The sequence below is a fragment of the Ruditapes philippinarum genome, unplaced genomic scaffold (genome assembly GCF_026571515.1).
Source record: "Ruditapes philippinarum isolate M1 unplaced genomic scaffold, ASM2657151v2 ctg1485_1_1_1_1, whole genome shotgun sequence".
In the NCBI taxonomy this organism is placed as follows: domain Eukaryota; kingdom Metazoa; phylum Mollusca; class Bivalvia; order Venerida; family Veneridae; genus Ruditapes; species Ruditapes philippinarum.
This window is the reverse complement of record NW_026867238.1, coordinates 87,593-108,169: the sequence shown is the minus strand read 5'-3', so window position 1 is coordinate 108,169 and position 20,577 is coordinate 87,593. Positions and strand designations below refer to the sequence as shown.

Here is a 20,577-nt window from a genome sequence, read left to right as displayed (position 1 = left end):
GATTCTATATTTAGTGCTACGTGTCATCTTAAGAAATTAAAACCTATCAGAATATTTTGCGAACGTTATTATACAAGTGCCATAACAAATATGATATGTATCTGATGTCGAATTTCTTTTAGTACAAACAAAATGCCCATAGTCAAGCGGTCATGAACAGTGGAGAGAATTGAAAAAAATTGTAAATGAAGACAGTCCTCAATATTTCAGACATTTAAGACTGCTGGTAGAAATCGATTGTGCTAAGAATTTTTAAGACAGTACGCGTATGTTCCGAATAAAAAAAGGTGGCTTGACATTTAAAGTGTATCCAATACAGAGGTGAAAAGACTTTGAAAAGGAGAAACATTAATATAATGTTACATATCGTATTTATGACTTTGGATCGTGGGCCACGATAGTCTTATAATTAGTCCTGTATATATAATTATATATATTTGTTCTTGCAAATTAAATGATATCATGCTTGTTTTTCTCATATTTGGTTGTTCAATAATGGCATATTAAATGCCAGTAAAATATTTTTAGAAGTCCGTTGAGTATCTGTTGTCCATGACTTATTGGGACAGCCATCGTATAAATGCCGTTATTCGAAGATCATCATAAAGCTCGCTCGAATATCGTCCAATATCGAAGTCGTCACAGTTGCGTGTATCGTCTTTAAGCGAAGTTCAGTCTTTTGAAAACCGTTCATACCACGTATATACAAAAGATGTGTATAGTCTCCTTGGACGATTTACCCGACCCAGTACAAAATGTTACAACTGCACGTAATTCATCGTCTTTAAAAATGCATAGTTTTGGCGAGACATAAACAATTTTATTTCCTTAACGAATATTGTAATTGTTCACGGAAATAACGTCATGAAAATTCTTGAACGTCTTCTATGTTCGCATTTTTTTCTATTTTGAAAAAATGATGATTTTTTTCGTTAATAATTGAAGAATATAAACTGTAAAAATTGGGACCCGACAGCAAGCAAGACATTGGTTACTATCATTCCCAGTATTTTTATCGTTTATTGAGAACATTCTTTGACCCTCATATTACGTTAATACACACGAACGGTAAATATACAGAGAAAATATTTGAAAATAAAAAAAAGTTACTGCAAAATTCATCGAATTTAATCGAACAGCGCTCGTGAAGGGTTCAACGTGTTTGAATAAACATTATAAACTTGAATATTGTATCATTACTCGTATGAAGATTAGATATAATTTACTACAATGAAAATTTACATACAATTTCATGATCGTGTGTATAATTTTCTTTAAGGGTGGCTAGCTAGCTGGACTTTGACATGTTTTAAAGGGACATACATAATATTATTAAAATGATATGTCTATAAACATATAGCCCTATATTAGAACCATCTCAGGTGTTTCTTTTCGAATTGTTAATTTTACAGACAGATATTCACCACCAAAATGACCTACGTACGTTTATAGTTTAATTCATTAAATGGATATTAAATACCAGATTTTTTTTTCATTCTGTCGAAAGGGGTATTTTAAACTTGTGATGGTTTATGATGTGACATAATTATGAGCGGCGAACGTGAACATTTTTTCTGATTAATTTATCAAACTACTAATTGCTCCACAGTCTCTAATATAAAATAATCATGTTTTGATAACACACAAGTAAGATGTATTATGTTTTAAACGCTACATACTGTAGGTAGACACAATAAGAATATATAATGTCATTAAAAAAAACTGGCAGTTTTTTTTCAAGAAAGGACCAACTTTACTTGATCTGTAATAGGATGTGCAGCTTCCCACACACAGTTTGTACATTCTTTTATTAAAATTAGACATATTCAGAAAGAAATTAATAGATTTCAATTAATGTCTGGGATAAAAAATATTATCTCTAAGATGAGCATAGTTTATGTTTAATTCACTCAACTAAACAATATATCAAATGTTTAAAAGACTTCTATCTAAAAGAAGTGATATAAAAGATAACCAATCAATCAATTAATCAAGCAAGCAAGCAAGCAACTGTTTTAAAGAATTTCTATCTAAAAGAAGTCATATAAAGTTAAATCAATCAATCAATCAATCAAGCAATCAAGCAAGCACACAAGCACAAAATCAGGTAAACTCACAATCAGGCAAGCAAGAATCCACAAAATAAATATATAAATGTATAGGTCAATCAATCAACATTCTTATAATTTTAACCTTATAAAACATAATAACCGATCCCTTTATTGCAATGTTGTAACATACATGTAGGCTGCATTTACATGTGAAAGTATGGATAAACAAATAAACAATATTCGACTATCATAGTGATATAAATGCCAGTAAATGTCTTTCCTAATAACCAAAGATTTTTATCTAAAGTTTCAACACTTTTGTGTGGCATAGTGAAAAATCTTTTGCCCTTTATGAACAAAAAATGGTGAAAAATTACTTGGGTATGCGTCTATGTAGAGAAATAGATGTTAATATAGGTAATGAATACACAAAACGTTGAAATATGTAAAGCGTCGGTAGCAGACGACTCGAAAGGTTAGGTGTGAAGCATATTGAAAATATTATACACTGTATTCTCATATTATAATAACAAGATACATATTTATTAGAGATAGGTGACCAGTATTATATATAATGCAAAATATCCTTAACGGATTTGATGATCACAGTCACGAGTGACATCGCTGACAGAGCATTGTCTACAAAGATTAACATGGTATATGTCAATCTCAGCTTGTCTTGGATTTCTCGCAGCAAAGCCACCATTTGGAAATCCGTTATCCGCAGCCATTGGATTCAAGCCAAAAACATGTGATACAGGCGGCTGAATTTGTACCGGTCTTTGTTCTGACGGTTCTAGAATATGATCTTGCTTGTCATCATCAGCATCTTTTTTCTTTGCTTTCTTTTTGCTCATTTTCCTAAATGCGTGTCGAATTTTATCACTGATACCAGAAAGAGGCCTGTCTGTTGAGCCTCGCTTGTTGTTTTTGAGAGCATTAAATACAGCAGTCCTGAATCCCCAGCTTGTAGAAATCGTTCCTTCTTCACAGCCATCTCCGTCCTCATTCTGTAAGGATCGCACTTCAAGCATGTATCTTTTCATTTTTCTTCTTCGGTGCATAGTGTTATTATATCGACTAACTTCCTGACATTCACCCGCTTTGAATACAAATCTACCGGGAAGAATACTTTCAAAGAAAAGAATCACAGATAACTTTTGAAGCTTCCAATGTCGCTCTCTTGTTCTTACATTTCCAACATTTTCTACCAATTCCATACACGTGCGAGACATCATTGCTATAAGTGCATTCAGCATTAGCAAAGTGGTCATAACGATAAAGCCCACCAGTATGATGATACACAACGTTGGATGACGAGTATCATAGATTGCGACCAAGTCTCCGACACCTACCATCAAGCTAAACATAGAGAATATTGTCCGCCAAATGTCCCGATAATCCGTGGATTCCGCAACACTCGACCCTTGAATCGCCATATACATAGCGGTAGCGAAAGCAAGTATTTCGATACCGATTATGACAAAGAAACGTGACATGTCTATAATGAGGACTTTTTGTATCATAACCGTGAAGAAACTGAACGGTTTGATGGCTCTTATGAAAAATATTTCCAAAAACCATCCGAGTACCATAGCTACTATTAGTAGATAGTTCTCGTAGTAAACAAGGACAATGGCAAGGATAAAGTCAATAATGAGGCAAAGTCCGAATAAAACAAACATAACACGAAACCAGCCACTGCTGTAAGGATTCAAGAATGAGTTCAGAGTCCACGGCATTCTTTTTTTGGTCATACGCAACACCTCCTGAGCAAGGTATACTACTGAAACTATTATGCATATAGTGCCATATGTAGTAACAAATGGATCATATGGTAATTTCTTTGTAAAGACGGGTGGACTGCTGACACTGAAAAGCCCTTGGGAATTATGGTTTTGTCTCGATCTCTCAACACAATACCATGTATGAAAAAACATAAATATCGTATGAAATATCCACCAAGGGTAGAAATATTTTCTGTATGCATTCCACTTCTGGTTGACGACCCTCATTAATGGAGGAAACAAAATGAACTGAAAAGCGACAGACGGCTCCAGATCGAAAAGCATCATAAGGACAGACTTTCGAAAAGGTTCACTTTGATACGTAGCCTGTCTTCGGGGAACATTCTCCGGTTGACATCTGTTTTGCATACTCTCATTTACTCCGCCAATGTCTCTAGATTTCATTGAAGATATAGCGTCAATTTCCGTAATGTCATATATTTTGATGTCAAACAGTCCATCTTTCGAATTCTCAAAACAGTAGGCCTGCAATATACATAACAATTTTTTTACATCTTATGGTTATTACATATTTAATATAATTCCATATATGTCTACTATTATTGTTCGTTACTGTAAAAAATACTTATGTATATGTAAGTCATAAAACACCGACTTAAATATTGGAAAACAAGTCCTTTGGTAATTTGATAGCCACAGCATATTAAAAAAATACAAATTAAAAAAATTATAGTGATAGAAAATCATTTTTTTTCTTGATATCTTAATATTTATGATTAAGTGGTCACGAATCTTTTATTACCTCTTGGTCCATAATAAAAGAAAACACCTGATGTTGTCCAAGTGTCACTGCTAGTTGTAACGGGTTCAAGCCTTGTAGATTCTCCATTAACCAAATCTTCTTCCGAAGTTTTCTGTTTTTTATCGCTCGTGCACTAGTATCATACGGCGCAGGGTCCTCGTTTATCTTTCGGCACATTTCTAATACGTCATTTAATTTTTCTGGGTATAAATAACCGTATCTGTGAACAGAAATTGAATTATAAATTATAAACGGTATAAATGCACATAATGTGCTTGAATATAGATGAAAATTAAATTACCATATCCTCACAGATGTTTTTTTTTTTTGGTTCAAATAGACATCATGTTATGAAATACACGAAGTATCACAAAACGTCCGTTGATTTGATCTATGACCACTTGTCATACTATATTGATGATGAATGCATCATAAATGAGGAAATCACGAAAGCTTCCAAGAAGCCATGAGTAAACAGATAATATCATCTATGAATAATTTAACATAATGTCTCTCAAATAATTCACCCATTAAATTCATTATTTAACCATATACTTGATAAGAAGAAATTTCCCAAGTCATGGGCAACAGTTGTATTATTCCCTTGCGTAAGAAGTGCAATAGTTCAGATCCCAACAGTTGTAGAGGATTTATACTTACTATATGTTTACAATTATATTAAAGGTGCACGCCTCCAGATTCATGGTAATTTTTAAAAAAAAATTGAAATGTATTTAAAAGTATAATATTGTGAAGTTACCAAAAGAATGCAATTGCACATAATCAATCGCACTTGTGTTACTTACCATCAAGAGGTCAAATATGCAAAAAATTCCGTAACTGCGTTAGTACCGCATAAGAAATATAATTATAAATACAGAAAAATCGGTCATAAATTGCACATAACATGTAAGTTATTGCTATAATTTTTAATCTTTATACTTTTCCTAAAATCTTAGTACATTTTTTCAGGTTTGATTTTATCGAAATGTTTTAGCTCATCTGGAGGCGCACAGCTTTAAAGGAACGACTGAGGCTGAAGACAACTGTATATTGTCAGATACGCAATTTAGTTTTAAAAAGGGTACATCACAACTAATCCTGTTTTTATCTTACATTCATTTAATATAAAATTACATATGAACCATCGTTATAGAATATATTGAAAATATTAAATTTTAGAAATGTCTAAGCCAAAATAAGACTGTCCTAGCACAAACATAATTTCGAGTTAGGAAGACTTAATGATATACCAAGGAATGAACGAAAGGGCACTTTATGTTTTATAACTTACACAGGAGACGAATTTCATATATATATATTCTGAGCTAAAAACATAACATTTTTCAAAATGCTATTGATGCAACACGGGTATGATTAAATTCATTTCATTAATGTGAACCGATTGTAAGAAAGAACTTAAAAGAATATCTGTATTCTTTGATAAAGCTTTTAAACTGAGGGACAGTTTGTTATAATATACTGACTTGTAAGGTTTGTCGTCTTTTTCTTTCTTTTTTGTACAATTTTTAAATACATAACTATCATTGTCACTGTTAAATACCCATTGTTCATTTTGTTTTGGATTTATATTTGTATCTTCTCAATAACGTATTTCATATACATGTATCATGTAAAAATGAATTTAATTTCTGGTATTGATCAGAATTATTAAAGGGAAGTAAATGCTAAAATATTTGTTGTGTAAAGTTACTTTAGTTATTCCCTTTATTTGTCACAACCACTTTTTTCAAAACTGCGGTTTTCTTTCTATGGATTCTATTGATCGGTATAACCGAAAATCCCAAATATAAAACAAAATGTATCGTTAGCTTAATTTGATAATGTTAGAAAACGACAGACAAATTCTTCAGCGTTATGTAAAATTATATCATATATATTATATATATGTTCAAATGCTTTTATAGTTATTCTCTGTTCATTAAACATTCTCACATTTGATAAGCCGTATTTTTTCAGTTATGTAAGTTAATGTCATGTGTCATTTATGTAGCATATATTATATTTGTTTATGCAATATGTTGATGAGCTTGTTATGCTTAAACCAAGTAATAACACTTTATGCTACTGTATATAAAATATGAATTATGTGTATGAGACAAAAGATACACACTTGTCATACTTATATTTGAACTTATTTTATAATATCTCTTTTAAAATGCAAGATATACACTTCACTTGACCATTTTTAATAGACATCGATCCTGGTCGAGTGTACAAACCACTGCAATTATCTAAACTGGAAATAAAAAATGCTATTTGATTACAACTTACCTTATCAGAGAATGGCAAACGTTGTCACCTAACGAATTCGTTCCGTCGAGATCAGCCCCTTCATTCAGTAATAAGTCGAACATTCCTAAAATGGATCAAAGTTATGTAATTAATACTTAATATTTACAGAACTAAAGGTAAAGTCTTAAGTTAGATCAAAGCAAAGCTGGAGGTAGCTGCTTTGAATAAGTAGTTAAAGTCATAAACTGAATAAGATACTTTTAATTCCTTTATGTTTTCAAATGATGCATTGCAGAGATTGTATAAATGTATGTTTGAACAAACCTCTATTGAATGTCAAAGCTGCTATAGTCAGGGGGACTTCTCCCATCATCACAGTGTTCGTAAATATTTTGCCTGTGGCTTTTCTTTTCAGCAGTGTGGATTTCCAGTGCTTTGTGTCTTTTTTGCAGAGTTGTTTTAACAATGTGTTGACAAGCCATATGTTGCCTTTGCATACAGCCATATGAAATGGGGTTTGGCCGGCATATTCCGTACTTTCCCGGTCAGACAGAATTAGTTTTGGATATACTGAAATAAGTGATTGTGTTACATCCTTTTCTTCTTGACTTTTAAACTGGAAAATCTTTATGGCTGTATGTAGCACAGTCTCCCCCTTTCTGTTTTCCTCAACATCTGGAGAAATAAAAACGTAAAAGAAATGTGCCATAATTAGTATAAAATACAAAAATGTACGCATTTTCCTACATTTATGTATATTTTATGAAATTTAATGTTTAACAAACAGTTTCAAATTAGATTAAAGCGAAGTTAAATGGTTTTACCTTTAGTAAGATAAGGCAGTCCGTCATGGTCTTTTAGATCTTTTAAGATTTCTTCAACTGTCTGAAGTCTAGTTTTTGCCCTCTCCGGATATTTCGCCATGTCTTCTATACAGCCATATATATCCAGTTTATCAGGCACATGTTTATATGTTTCTATCGGCGTCTCTTCTATGATGTCTTCCATTTTACATATATGTCTTACATGTATCGATCTAGTAACCAGGCGACCAATGTCTTCAAAAGTTATCACAAATCAAGGGGTAAGTGTTATATTATACTTCGCAGTCTGTAACAGGAAAAATATTCATTAATTTTTTATACAAAACACGCAAAAGTCCATAGAATAATGTTTACATATTTTGCGATGAACAACTGGAGTATTTGCTAAATCACTATATCTAGTACTTACAAAAGTAGTTTTAGTTCTGTAAGGGAACATTTTATCTTGTTTCTAATGAAATTCATGTGGTTAAAAACTGAGATAAGTTCTTCTCACGATGTATCATACATGAGTATTGAAAACAACGTGGCTGCTAAGTTCTGAAATTTGACATTTTTTATACTTTTCGCAAGTTAATTAATAATTATAGCTTAAGTAAACACATATCTAATGAAACAACAGAAAATAAAACATCGACAAAGAAATAACTAGCACTTCTATATATAAAATTGCATTTAACATATAGATCTAACAAAGAATATGAGAAGTTAGGACATCATTGAATTTATTTCACTGACATTTTTTCAATATAAAATGTTGTTTATAAAATGATTAAAGATGTCATATTAAATGAATTACTTTATCATATGAAATCTTAACATATGTTACAAAACTCTTGGATCTTACCTTACAAAAGCAATTCCTTAAAAACTATATTTTTAACGTTTTATTTATTACTAATCCATACAATATTGTAAAGAGAAAAAATAAAACCTTCAATGACTAAGACAACATTTGTTTTACTTGTTATGTTCTTTCTTTTGTTTTAAACGTTGCGGTCTTTGAGCGTCTAAATCGAATGCAGTAGGGCGTTTAATTGCGCATTTCGTTATTAACGGACAGACCGAACTATTCCTTTTTGTTTTTGATAAAACACCGTTATGATTTTGCCATTCAAAACCCTTCCTTTTTGTAGATCTCATTTCTTTTTACCTCTCTATTACATAGAACGAAGATCATTCCTTATACATTATTATGATAATAATTTACGATCGCATACTTGTTTTTTTCTCTCTTTTTTTAAAGGATTAATTCAATTTTCTCCTTTCTCCTTATTCAAGTGCACATACCGTTTCAGTCATTTACGGTCAGAGAGGTTACTTAAACTACAACACCAATCTTTTACCACTCATTTGGAGTTCCCTTACTCAAAGAAGAATTAATATTTGCCTGCAACAGATTCATTTTGAATGCTTTGGGTGTTCCTATTGGGTTCTATTTTATCTTATTTTGAGTTAGTTCTTATGATAAAGGTATTTTATCATTGCAGGCTAGTGTTCATTTATGTTTGATACCTCTTTAATTATTATATGATTACATGTAACACCGGACTGCATAATAAGCTTTTATTTGCATCTCGATATATTTATATCAAAGTAATTGATAACCATTACACATTATTTTCCCTCATCTTATACATGTTCATTCTTTCAACAGTGCACCATAAATATCTTCTAACTATAAAACTTAAGTAATTTAAGTATATTTTAGTTTAAAGGGACTCCACTATGTTTTTTTCACATGACAGAATTGAAAATAATTACTCGAGATTAATGTACTACTTGGGGTAGATATAGACCAATAACTTATATGTAAATTTTCAGATCATTCGCTGTCTCCGTTTAAATGTACGTGGTTCAAACTTCTGTTTTGAGATATTTGGGCTTCAGTGAAGTTCTTTCAAGAAGTATATAAAACATCCAGGCAAAATATTGAATAAATTACGCAAAAATGTTTCAGCAAAATTCTACACAGTTATTTTCTAATGAGTTACATCAGACAGCAAATTATTTAATAGCCTTTTCATGTCTTTGTTAAGTGATATAGATTAGGAAGTATTGTTTAAACGTTTCTCGATGATTTTCAATACATTTTATAGATTATACCAATGATAGTGACATTTTGATACTATTCAATTCAATACGCATTGATCTTCTCATTAGCCATAATTCCATAGACCATTAACCCCTTTATTACCTGTATAATTTGACATGTATCTCTTTAATGCGTTTCATGCTCTACATTATCTTAATCAAGTTTACATTTTTCACTTGTTAGTTTCCGCTATTGATGTACATATTCGACTGTGTCCAGATACACCTGTAACTACTCACTATATAATATAAGGTAGTAATGTCACCAGGTTTGATACTTTAGCCATTTAATGCTGAGGGGCATTTCAAAGCAAAGTTTAGAAGTTTAAACTGAAGGGCATGTCGCTATAATTAAAACTTTCTAAGTACGATGAAATCATTTTAATAATATTATACATTATTAAATTTGATATACCGGACTAATAATTAATGTAAATACAAATTTTATCTTAAAACTATTACGCAGAGCTCGAGAAGATTCTGTTAAAATTATTGTTTTATTTGACTTGTTGGATGAACTATGGTATACGGATTTAGAAAAGTGGGAAAGTATTGTATCCTCGTAGGTAAGTCTGATATTGCCATTTAAATACATTTAAAGACCTCCGCTGAGATCTTGAAGCCTAAAAAAATCTTTGGTATAACAACCGGGGCACTAAAAACAGAAATATATGTAAAAGATAATTACATTAAAAAAAACACGACAATACTATTAAGAATGATTTTATAAGATAAACAACATGTTAAATTAAATTTGCATTTTAACTATCTATATAATATAATTGACACATCTTTTAAGACCTATTAAAGACACAGAATAAATCATGATTGTAACGTTAAAAAAATAAGTGTTTTTTTAAAACATAACGTTTAGAAAAAAATAAAAATGATGTGTTAAAACAGCATGATATTATTAAACTTATTGAATTAAACGTGGTTAAACAACATATAAAGTATAAGATATTTAAAAGTTTATTAATTGAAACATGCTGAAACAATATGAAAAATAAGAAGTTGAAAGTTTTTAAAAGAAGCATGGTTAAAAAAGAACATAAAGTATAAGTAAATAAAGGTTTATAGATTGTGTACACAGAATATACAGTTATTGTTATGTTGACTATAGCATATGTGATATTTGATTTAAATACCCCTATGTGAATACCGAAACTAAAAGTGCAACGGGAGAATGTTGGTTGATACATTGTGAAGTATAAGGCAATTTATATTTTTTTCTATTTTCAGCGACTGTCTTGATTATTTTCAACATAGCAGGTGTTTGGATATACGAAGGTTCTTACAGACGTAATAGTATGTTTGTCATCTTCATGTTTTTTTTGTGTGTCCGTGATGATTTTTTATTTGAACGTTTTTTTCCTTTAGGAAAATATCGAGACCATCAAAACAAAAACATACTTGTGGTTTAATATCGTCGACTCTGTTTGTTTTAATTGAGTCTTTATGTCACGGTTCAGAACAGTTCACTATTTTGGGAAGAAGATGTTTTAGCGGATGGATAGCTCAGTCGGTAGAGCCACGGAAAGGTATTCCAAGTGTCTCGTGTCAGACTGCACATTTTCTCACCCTGTTAAATTTGGCGCCCAACGGGGAACCGTGACAACATATAAAGGTCAGAGAAAAAATCACATTACTCTCTAATCATTAGACGTTCGAGGACGAATTTCAGTAAAGCGGTAAGATCATGTCACGGTTAAGAACTGTTCGATGTTTAAGGGAGAAGATGTGTGAGCGATCGGATAGTCCAGTAGGTAAAGCCATAGAACGGTATTCCGAGGGTGCCGGTTTTTAGTCACGGTCAGGGTCAGGGTCAGGATGCACCATATGTGACATGAGACGAGAGAAAATTGCGCCCCATGTACCTGGTTTAGCTATATTTTATCTATTTAATCCTTGAACACAACAAATATATTTAAAACATATGATGGAATCAATAATCACAAAGAACCGAATGATTTAACATTATTGTAATTAAGAACGGGGCAACTTCAAAAGCTGCAATACAGGTCACAACTCGTTCTGGAAAATGGAGGCTTCTCTGAATAATTACACTGTGTGAGCACATTGTGTAAATATTTATGTCATCAGAATAGATAAAACTTGGATATTTTGATTAGACATAATCGCTATAAGTAAGATATTTACATGTTTATCATAACATTGTGTAAGATATCAGAGACAAATGATCTAACAAAGAAAGTAAGCACCATCAGTTTACAATGCAGAGAAGCATACCAGAGACAAAGGTACGTGAACATAAAAAATAAGGATTATCTACGTCATGTAAATGTAGAAGATTTCTAGAGATCAGTTGATTGCCGAAAATAAACAAAAAGGAGGGGAAATTTCATCTTGGTAAAACTCTGTCATTGTGGATCTTAAGATAATTTGATGGTTTAAGTTTCCATGACCCCCGGCAGTTAAGGGTAACTTAATGTTCTAAGATACTTTAAAGCTATGAAATCTTAATGAAAATTTGATAGAACGAAGCTAGATAGAAAATCTTTGTACATAAATGATGTAAACTTTATGATCACAGAAAAGCCATTTGACCGCCACCTTTGTCCATTAAAGCATTTATCAAAATAAAATATAAACATATATATTGGGAATCTCTTTAAGACAGTAGTAAAATATTAGCAACTCAGATATTGATATTTAAATTGAAAAATACGCACGCAGTTCAAAATATGAAAAAGGCGATCACTCAGACACAAAGAAAAGAATAAAATTACTTGAAGATTGTAGACTCGGTTTAATTGAGTCTGTTCATGATGGAAAAGTACAACATCCCTTTTAGAGCCACAGCTGTACAACCTAGCATAGTGTTGGGCGTACTTTACGGTGTTTTAGTTTATAAATTATTCGACTTACTTATCAAATATTCGAAATGTGATATTAATGGCATTGTGCGTTTTTATTATAAAACTGGTCGTATATAGCATAAAACATAAACTTTATATATTTGTGTTTAAGATTGTTGATAATGTACTAGATCTATATATATAATAATTTATATGACAAAAATTATAATGTGAACTTTTTCAGGTCTTCTAACGTGCGAACGGGAAAACAACAATATTCTATCCTCTACAGATAAGCATATAGAAGGTAATATTTGAGCCGCGTCATGACAAAACCAACATAACGGGTTTGCGACCAGCATGGATCCAGACCAGCCTGCGCATCCGCGCAGTCTGATCAGGATCCATGCTGTTCGCTTGCAAACCCTATAACAAGTAGAGAAACTGTTAGCGAACAGCATGGATCCTGATCAGTCTGCACGGATGCGCAGGCTGGTCGCAAACCCATTATGTTGGTTTTGTCGTGACGAGGCTCATATTTTGTTACTTTGTAGAATAAGTAAAACAAATCTGGAAACAAAGTGATCCATCGGAAGCACTAATTACATCAAAATTACATGAAAATTGCTGACTAGGTTAGATTGAGTCTGTACATGAGGGATAATGAATGAGTACAACATCCCACACGCCCCCTAGCACCGGCTTGAGTGATACTCAATTCTCAACACTTAATAGTGCTGGCATCAATGATCCTGGAGGACCAGATAAACGGGTAGAACATTCCAGTCTTATTAAAATGAGAACAGCGTTAAAAGTTATATTTCTTTAAATTTAAAATGAGATGTGCATAAAAAGTGTTAATATTCTTAACAATGAAAATTGGATCTGCATGCTCAATCCCCGTGACATCTATTTCTCTCCCCTATCCCTCTAATTCAGAACATATCCATAGAAATTGATAATTACTAGTTAGTTATCCAGGAAAGACCGTAGACCGAACGCCGAGATGTTACCAATTATGAAGTTAGTATAAGTTCATTACAAACAAGTTAAAGTTAGGAATTATTTCGTTGTCTTAGAAGCAAATGAAAGTGTTTATTCATTTGAATTAGAGATGTTTTTATTAATTTTTTTTTTTTAATTTTTAACATCTTTTCTTTGTTAGGTAAATCTTACGACATTTTAATCAATTCCTACATGCGTAGTGGATCAAGCTTCATGGGTCGTTTACTTGCCTGGCACCCGGATACATTTTACTGGTATGAACCTTTGTGGAATTATGACAGCGGCGTATATTATTGGGGAAAGGATTTGCTTTGTGTTGGAAGAAACATGTGTGGGTATGAATATATTTCATTTACTTATTATGATTGAGAAAGCAATAATTTAATAGTTATTTTAGGTAATCACTTCATTTAAAAAGTTTAACTTAATGTAATTCGGAAGTAATAATGGAGACAATAGTAACATTTTAAGAAAAGATACATTTAGTTTAAAGGTCATTCATTGCGGTACAAAAGCCTGAAATATGACATTTGGAATTCTTACATAATTCAACTTGGGCACATAAAATGGAAAAATATATCGAAAAATAATAAACACAGAATCATTTGAAATTCGATTAATTTTCATGCAGTTTTTTTCGGTTACTTGAGGGTCATTTTGCAGAATAAAATTATTTTTCTGGATACAAAAAACAACAACAACAACCCCCCCCCCCCCCAAAAAAAAAAAAGTAGAGAGAGCGAGATCTGGAAATTTGTGCGCTAGTTATTTGTTCAGACCTGCGAACCGTACAGAAATCTTGAAAAAATATTTTTAGTCACGTAATGCAACATCCCCCTACCCCACCGCACCTAAAATATAAAAAACTATCTTAGTGGAGATCTATAATTATACATCCATATAGCATAGCATCATTAATGTTGTTTTATTTTTTTTATATCTGTTGACCATGAACACTTGGTGACATAAGTAGATACCAATCAGTAATGAAATTTATTAGTCTTTATCAATTTCTCCGATACTTTATAACACTGGAGTAAAACTGCTCTTTAAAATTGATGTAAAACACTTGGATCATTGCTTTCAGGCTTGCCAAAAACAAGACAAGGCACAATCTTGGTCGTGTGTATGCTACATTTGACAATATATATAACTGTAATTTGTCAGTACTTTCTGCTGCTATGACAGAAAATATCACACTTATTCATTCTGGTACGTTCTCAAATTCATTCTTGAAATAAAATGTTTTAGCATAATTGTTAAAATTATAAAATATACATGTATGCAATGCATTAGTCATTTCTTTTGATAGAAAAATAAATACATATGTTTATAACAATGCTTAATTCAGAGTGAATATTAAATTTAATTAAATGTTTGCTTCTTTTTGCTGCGAAAAGATAGGAAAATATGAAAAAGTAAATTTGTTAGCAAATATAGCATGCCTTAGTTATTATTAAATCGTACGCTATACCATATTTAAGCATTGATACTATTTCTGAATAAATACAACATACAAAATATACCCACCCGAAAAATTTTAAAGACTGATAGCACTTTTGCAATTTGCGCTTAATCTAATTCTAGACAATATATTACAGGAAAAATATGGCAACCATATAAAGAATGCAGGAAGAAGAAATTGTCTATTTTAAAATGCTTACAACAAATGGAACAAGTTTGTAAGTCTTCAAAACACAAAGCTACGAAAACTGTCCGACTGACTTTAGATAACTTAGAATCAACCCTAAAGACAAATCCAGATGTTAAACTGATTCACCTTTTCAGAGATCCACGTGCAATTATGAACTCAAGACTTACTACAAAGTGGTTTGGTTTGAAGGAATTACGTTTCAACGATTATAAGCTACTGCAAGAAGATGCTACGGATTTGTGCAATAGAATGATTCACGACTTTATAGCTGGTATTCACCTGAAACAGAAGTATCCTCAACGGTTTTCTTTTGTGATGTTTGAAGACCTTATGGATGACAAAACAAAAAAGTCGAAAATACTTTTTGAATTCTTTGGGTTAGAAATGAGGATAGATAAGGATTTATTCAAGGCAGTGCCGGTGCCCACAGATGACTATAAGTTCACTCGAAGAAAATCAAAGAACTATGCAGATTGGTGGAGATTACAATTAAGTGTTGGCGCTTTGGACATTATTGATAGATCTTGCATTAATGCTTTGGAATGTTTAGGCTACAAACGATTCTTTACTGAAGAGAATTTACGCAATCTATCAATAAAAGCTTATGACTTTCAAAACCAGTACAAGTTACAGAATATCTTGAAGACAGATCACTACGAACTGTGATCGCTTTCATGACAAACGACAAGAATATGTTTCCGTTGAGGCATGTGCTAGTTTGCCATAAAAAAAGATAACATGTCTAAAATTCTTTGCGCAATTAAGAAATATTATGGCTAACAGAATCCATTCCATATATGTAATTGAAAATACAAAACGCAGCACAAATAAAAGCAACAACAAAAACATGCTACTCACGTATACATACAAGCGTAAATTATAACTGCAGTTACAGTTTATAGTCGATACTCCATGATTTTACTATCTATCCTTGATCTATTTCTCTTTAGTTTAAAAACGGGGATGTTTTTTGCTTAACACTGGGTTGTTTAAGTAGAAAGTTATCTTACCAAGCAACGGCAGAATATGTACAACCGGTCATGGATACATCGCTTCAAACTATAGATATACAACTGCCAAAGAGCTTTCTTACCTTTATCAATATAAATACAATAAAAGGCTGGCCTATGTCAATGATTGATGTATTTCATTCAACTGGTCTGTTATATTATTTGGAAATGCCTAAATATTTTATAAAATGTTATATATCAATTGAAAATGAACACTCACCAAGTAAGACAACTATAAATAGATGACCTACTTATAAAAATGAAAATGTTCAAATAGTATATGTCATACATAAGCTGATATGTCAATAGAAAATGAACTTTCATCCAATATATTAACTTCACAGATTGAACAATAAACTGATGCTGTTAGTAAGGTATATTAATTTTGTATTCAATTAAATTTGTCCTTCTGATGTTATATTGTATCTTTTTGTACAATAAAATTTCACAAATGAGATTGTTTTGTTATATAGAGAAAGCAATTTTTGTGGAATTTGGTTGGTTTCCGTGTATCGTCGATTTTCACAAGACAAAAAAAAATCACGTGATCTGCTAAGCGATACAAACTTTAGTTTAGTTGCCCTGTACAATTGCAATTCTAATTTTAATAAAATATTTGGATCTATCCTAAAATCATTTATTTATGATCATATAAAAGTGGCATTTTTGTATTGTGTTGAACGTTATGAGCTGCGTTTAGAAACCCTTCTGCATAAACCGTATGGTTATTCTGGCAGGGTTGTTTGAGCTTTGTGTGAGCAACCAACGGTGTTATTACTATCTAATGTTTTCTGATGTCAAATTAGTCCACGATGATCCACGATAAATCTCACACAACCCACGATGACAGTCCTATCAAATGGTTTCTGAACTCAAATAATCCAAGGTTGATAGTCTCAGGGAATACAGCAGAGCTCACACAACCCACGGTGATAGCCGTATCTGATGTTTTCTGATGTCAAATTAACCCAAGGTAATAGCCTCAGTGACTACAAGAAAGCTTACACAGCTTCCGATGAAAGCCCTATCAAATGGTTCTTATCTCAAATTAATCCACGATGTTAGCCTCAGGGAATAGACTTAAGCTCACACAACCCACTATGACAGAGATGTGTGAAGTTGGCGGCCCAGCGGCCTGGTGGCGTGAAGTTGGCGGCCCAGCGGTATGGCGGCGTGAAGTTGGCGACCCAGCGGCCCAGCGGCCTGGCGGCGTGAAGTTGGCGGCCCAGCGGCCTGGCGGCCAAACATTTTCATGTTGTAGAAATGTTATTTTAACACTAAAACGGCATTTAATGAAGTTTTAAAGATAATTATTGTTATTTAAAGGATATTTAAAAAGAAAAATCACTTTCAGAGAACTTTTTTATTTTCTCAATTTTGTGAAGTTGGCGGCCTGGCAGCCCAGCGGCCTGACGGCCAAAAATTTTGATGTTGTAGAAATGTTATTTTAAAAATAAAACGGCATTTAATGAAGTTTTGAGGATAATAAGTGTTATTTAAAGGATATATATAAAAAATCACTTTCAGAGAACTTTTTTATATTCTCATTTTTGTGAAGTTGGCGGCCTGGCAGCCCAGCGGCCTGACGGCCAAAAATTTTAATGTTGTAGAAATGTTATTTTAACAATAAAACGGCATTTAATGAAGTTTTAAAGAAAATTATTGTTATCTAAAGGATAATTCAAAAGAAAAAGTCACTTTCAGAGAACTTTTTTATATTCTCAATTTTTGTGAAGTTGGTGTCCCAGCGGCCTGACGGCCAAAAATTTTAATGTTGTAGAAATGTTATTTTAACACTAAAACGGCATTTAATGAAGTTTTAAAGATAATTATTGTTATTTAAAGGATATATAAAAAGAAAAAATCACTTTCAGAGAACTTTTTTATTTTCTCATTTTTGTGAAGTTGGCGGCCTGGCAGCCCAGCGGCATGACGGCCAAAAAATTTAATGTTGTAGAAATGTTATTATAACAATAAAACGGCATTTAATGAAGTTTTAAAGATAATAAGTGTTATTTAAAGGATATATAAAAAGAAAAAATCACTTTCAGAGAACTTTTTTATTTTCTCATTTTTGTGAAGTTGGCGGCCTGGCAGCCCAGCGGCCTGACGGCCAAAAATTTAAATGTTGTAGATATGTTATTTTAACAATAAAACGGCATTTAATGAAGTTTTAAAGATAATAACTGTTATTTAAAGGATATATAAAAAGAAAAAATCACTTTCAGAGAACTTTTTTATATTCTCATTTCTGTGAAGTTGGCGGCTTGGCAGCCTAGCGGCCTGACAGTCAAAAATTTTAATGTTGTAGAAATGTTATTTTAACAATAAAACGGCATTTAATAAAGTTTTAAAGATAATTATTGTTATTTAAAGGATAATTCAAAAGAAAAAATCACTTTCAGAGAACTTTTTTATTTTGTCATTTTTGTGAAGTTGCCTGGCGGCCAAAAATTTTAATGTTGTAGAAATGTTATTTTAACAATAAAACGGCATTTAATGAAGTTTTTAAAATAATTTTTGTTATTTAAAGGATATATAAAAAGAAAAAATCACTTTCAGAGAATTTTTTTATTTTCTCATTTTCCATAGGGAACGAGCCTTGGCGTTGGGATTTCCCTACCCTCTATCTAACCAAATGGTTGATTGTTTTTCTCACTCACCTGGACACATAAATATCAGTGAATCTACTTGCTAAGCGCATTACAACGTACCTAGTTTTGAAAAGCGAGGGCTTAGGCGCCTGACTTTCTAGTACGTCCGCAGAAATTCTACTGACCAAGTTTATGTGTGATGCAAGGTTATCATGATAAAACACATCAATATTAAAGTCGGAAAGTGTCATAATATAAGTGTTTATAAGGAATTCAGTCGGTTGACAAAAAGCGTTTACCGTTTACAAAGCTGTTTCTACTTATTTGGTTATTTTGGCCGAATATTCAATTAAATTATATCAAAATGAGATTCGTCATTAAGAAGCATCTATTATTGAGAGATAATAAATTATAAACCCTTTCATCATTTCCGATAGAGGACTTTTTCTGTTCTAATGTTGTTTGAAACCGGTTTAGACCTTAAAGATTAAAGTGATAGCGTTTGTGTAGATGAGCTACGCAATTCGCGGGTCAGTGATTTCCCACAAATATAACGAAAATTTTCAAATAATATTTTTTTGTGTTTATTATCTATATCAGATACATAGGTAAATGTGTTGAGTACGTTTAAGATAATTATTTAGTGACGCAGTGGTCAAGTCCACTATAAGGGTGTAAAACAGTTATCATATTGTATTTATCATCTTTTAACGATATAAATAAACAAAAACTACCAATTGGCCAACCGTCCACTTAACGCAGTAGGTAAGACTGTCAGTTAAATTTCTAGTTGAATATCAATGCAATGCAGGTTTGATTCGCAAAAATTATTTTTGTATGAAGAATATTTAAACGCACTACGATTTCATAATATTTATAATTTGAATATATGGATCAATATATAACATAATATTTTTACTTTTCTGATAAAGCTTTCTCCTGATGTGTTGCGTTTTCTCTTACTGTACGCAAGTGCATATCAACCCGTGTCCAAAAAATATCTGATGCATTTGTAACTATTTAAAACAAAACCGGCCAAATAAGAAAAAGATACATAAGACAGCCAAATGTTATAGTACTTATATATATAACCATGATTCGACCATGAATTTAACACTGAAACGTTCGCTCTGCCTACTGCGCTATCAAGGCACATAAAAATCTAACGTTTTACTTTGGGTTTTATTCATAAGGCATCAGCTCGCCTTACCTTTTTAATGGAAAGCCATGGCTGTCTTATATTGTTCTTTTTTAATTTATTTAACCATTTGGATAATTAATAAGTTCGCTTCGACTATATATGAATTGAAAACACCTTCTAATTTAACCGGAATCCATTATGTTAATCCACAGCTACAATATATGAAAACATACCGTCAGTGTATGAAACAGAGTTAGCAATATATAAGTTGATTTTCTCAATCATATATTGAGAAAATCAACCTATATCACGGGGGAGAATCACGCCGTTCGTTACCCAAACAAACAAGATGGCGGATGCAGCCAAAAAGTAAGGTTTTCCCTTTTTCTCTGAAATTCGTGATGTTCTAATGTAAAAGTACATATAACAACCTTCTTTTTCCTGGCACACAGGATTTTATTTCATGATGTTTCGTCCCGTGCTTCATCTGAAATGCGCGTCACCAGATTCGAAGCGAGATAATTTTCCATCGGTTTGATCGTGGTAACGTACGGCTTTTTCTCTCAAATTCACTGTTTC

At 32.1% G+C, this 20,577-nt stretch overlaps 2 protein-coding genes across 3 annotated transcripts; one reads left to right on the top strand and one right to left on the bottom strand.

Moving 5' to 3' along the window:
- Positions 1-1,700: 1,700 nt before the first annotated feature.
- On the bottom strand, positions 1,701-8,659 carry LOC132735388 (transient receptor potential cation channel subfamily V member 5-like). 2 transcript variants are annotated; one of them, XM_060722329.1, is made up of 6 exons: positions 8,529-8,659; positions 7,682-7,915; positions 7,182-7,532; positions 6,897-6,981; positions 4,602-4,821; positions 1,701-4,324 (listed from the first exon to the last, which is right to left on the bottom strand). In XM_060722329.1, exons 2-6 carry the CDS (start codon positions 7,863-7,865, stop codon positions 2,639-2,641), a joined length of 2,526 nt encoding a protein of 841 aa, XP_060578312.1. In that variant the 5' UTR covers positions 7,866-7,915; positions 8,529-8,659; the 3' UTR covers positions 1,701-2,638. The 2 variants fall into 2 exon arrangements, with proteins under 2 accessions (XP_060578312.1, XP_060578311.1); XM_060722328.1 differs by lacking the exon at positions 8,529-8,659 and having other exon boundaries at positions 7,682-7,963.
- A 1,636-nt stretch (positions 8,660-10,295) lies between these two features.
- LOC132735386 (carbohydrate sulfotransferase 1-like) lies at positions 10,296-15,919 on the top strand. The gene is made up of 6 exons (XM_060722326.1): positions 10,296-10,341; positions 11,018-11,083; positions 12,839-12,901; positions 13,760-13,934; positions 14,687-14,811; positions 15,201-15,919. The coding sequence occupies exons 1-6, from the start codon at positions 10,296-10,298 to the stop codon at positions 15,917-15,919; spliced, it is 1,194 nt and encodes a 397-aa protein (XP_060578309.1).
- Positions 15,920-20,577: the final 4,658 nt, after the last annotated feature.

Bases quoted from the DNA above. Each gene is read 5' to 3' on its own strand.
- LOC132735388 (XM_060722329.1), bottom strand. From the start codon at position 7,865: ATGGAAGACATCATAGAAGAGACGCCGATAGAAACATATAAACATGTG. The intron at 7,533-7,681 runs GTAAAACCATTT...TTATTTCTCCAG, and splicing joins ACTGCCTTATCTTACTAAAG to ATGTTGAGGAAAACAGAAAG. The intron at 6,982-7,181 runs GTTTGTTCAAAC...GATCCATTTTAG, and splicing joins AGCTTTGACATTCAATAGAG to GAATGTTCGACTTATTACTG.
- LOC132735386 (XM_060722326.1), top strand. From the start codon at position 10,296: ATGGTATACGGATTTAGAAAAGTGGGAAAGTATTGTATCCTCGTAG. The intron at 11,084-12,838 runs GTATGTTTGTCA...GAACTTTTTCAG, and splicing joins AGGTTCTTACAGACGTAATA to GTCTTCTAACGTGCGAACGG. The intron at 14,812-15,200 runs GTACGTTCTCAA...AATATATTACAG, and splicing joins TATCACACTTATTCATTCTG to GAAAAATATGGCAACCATAT.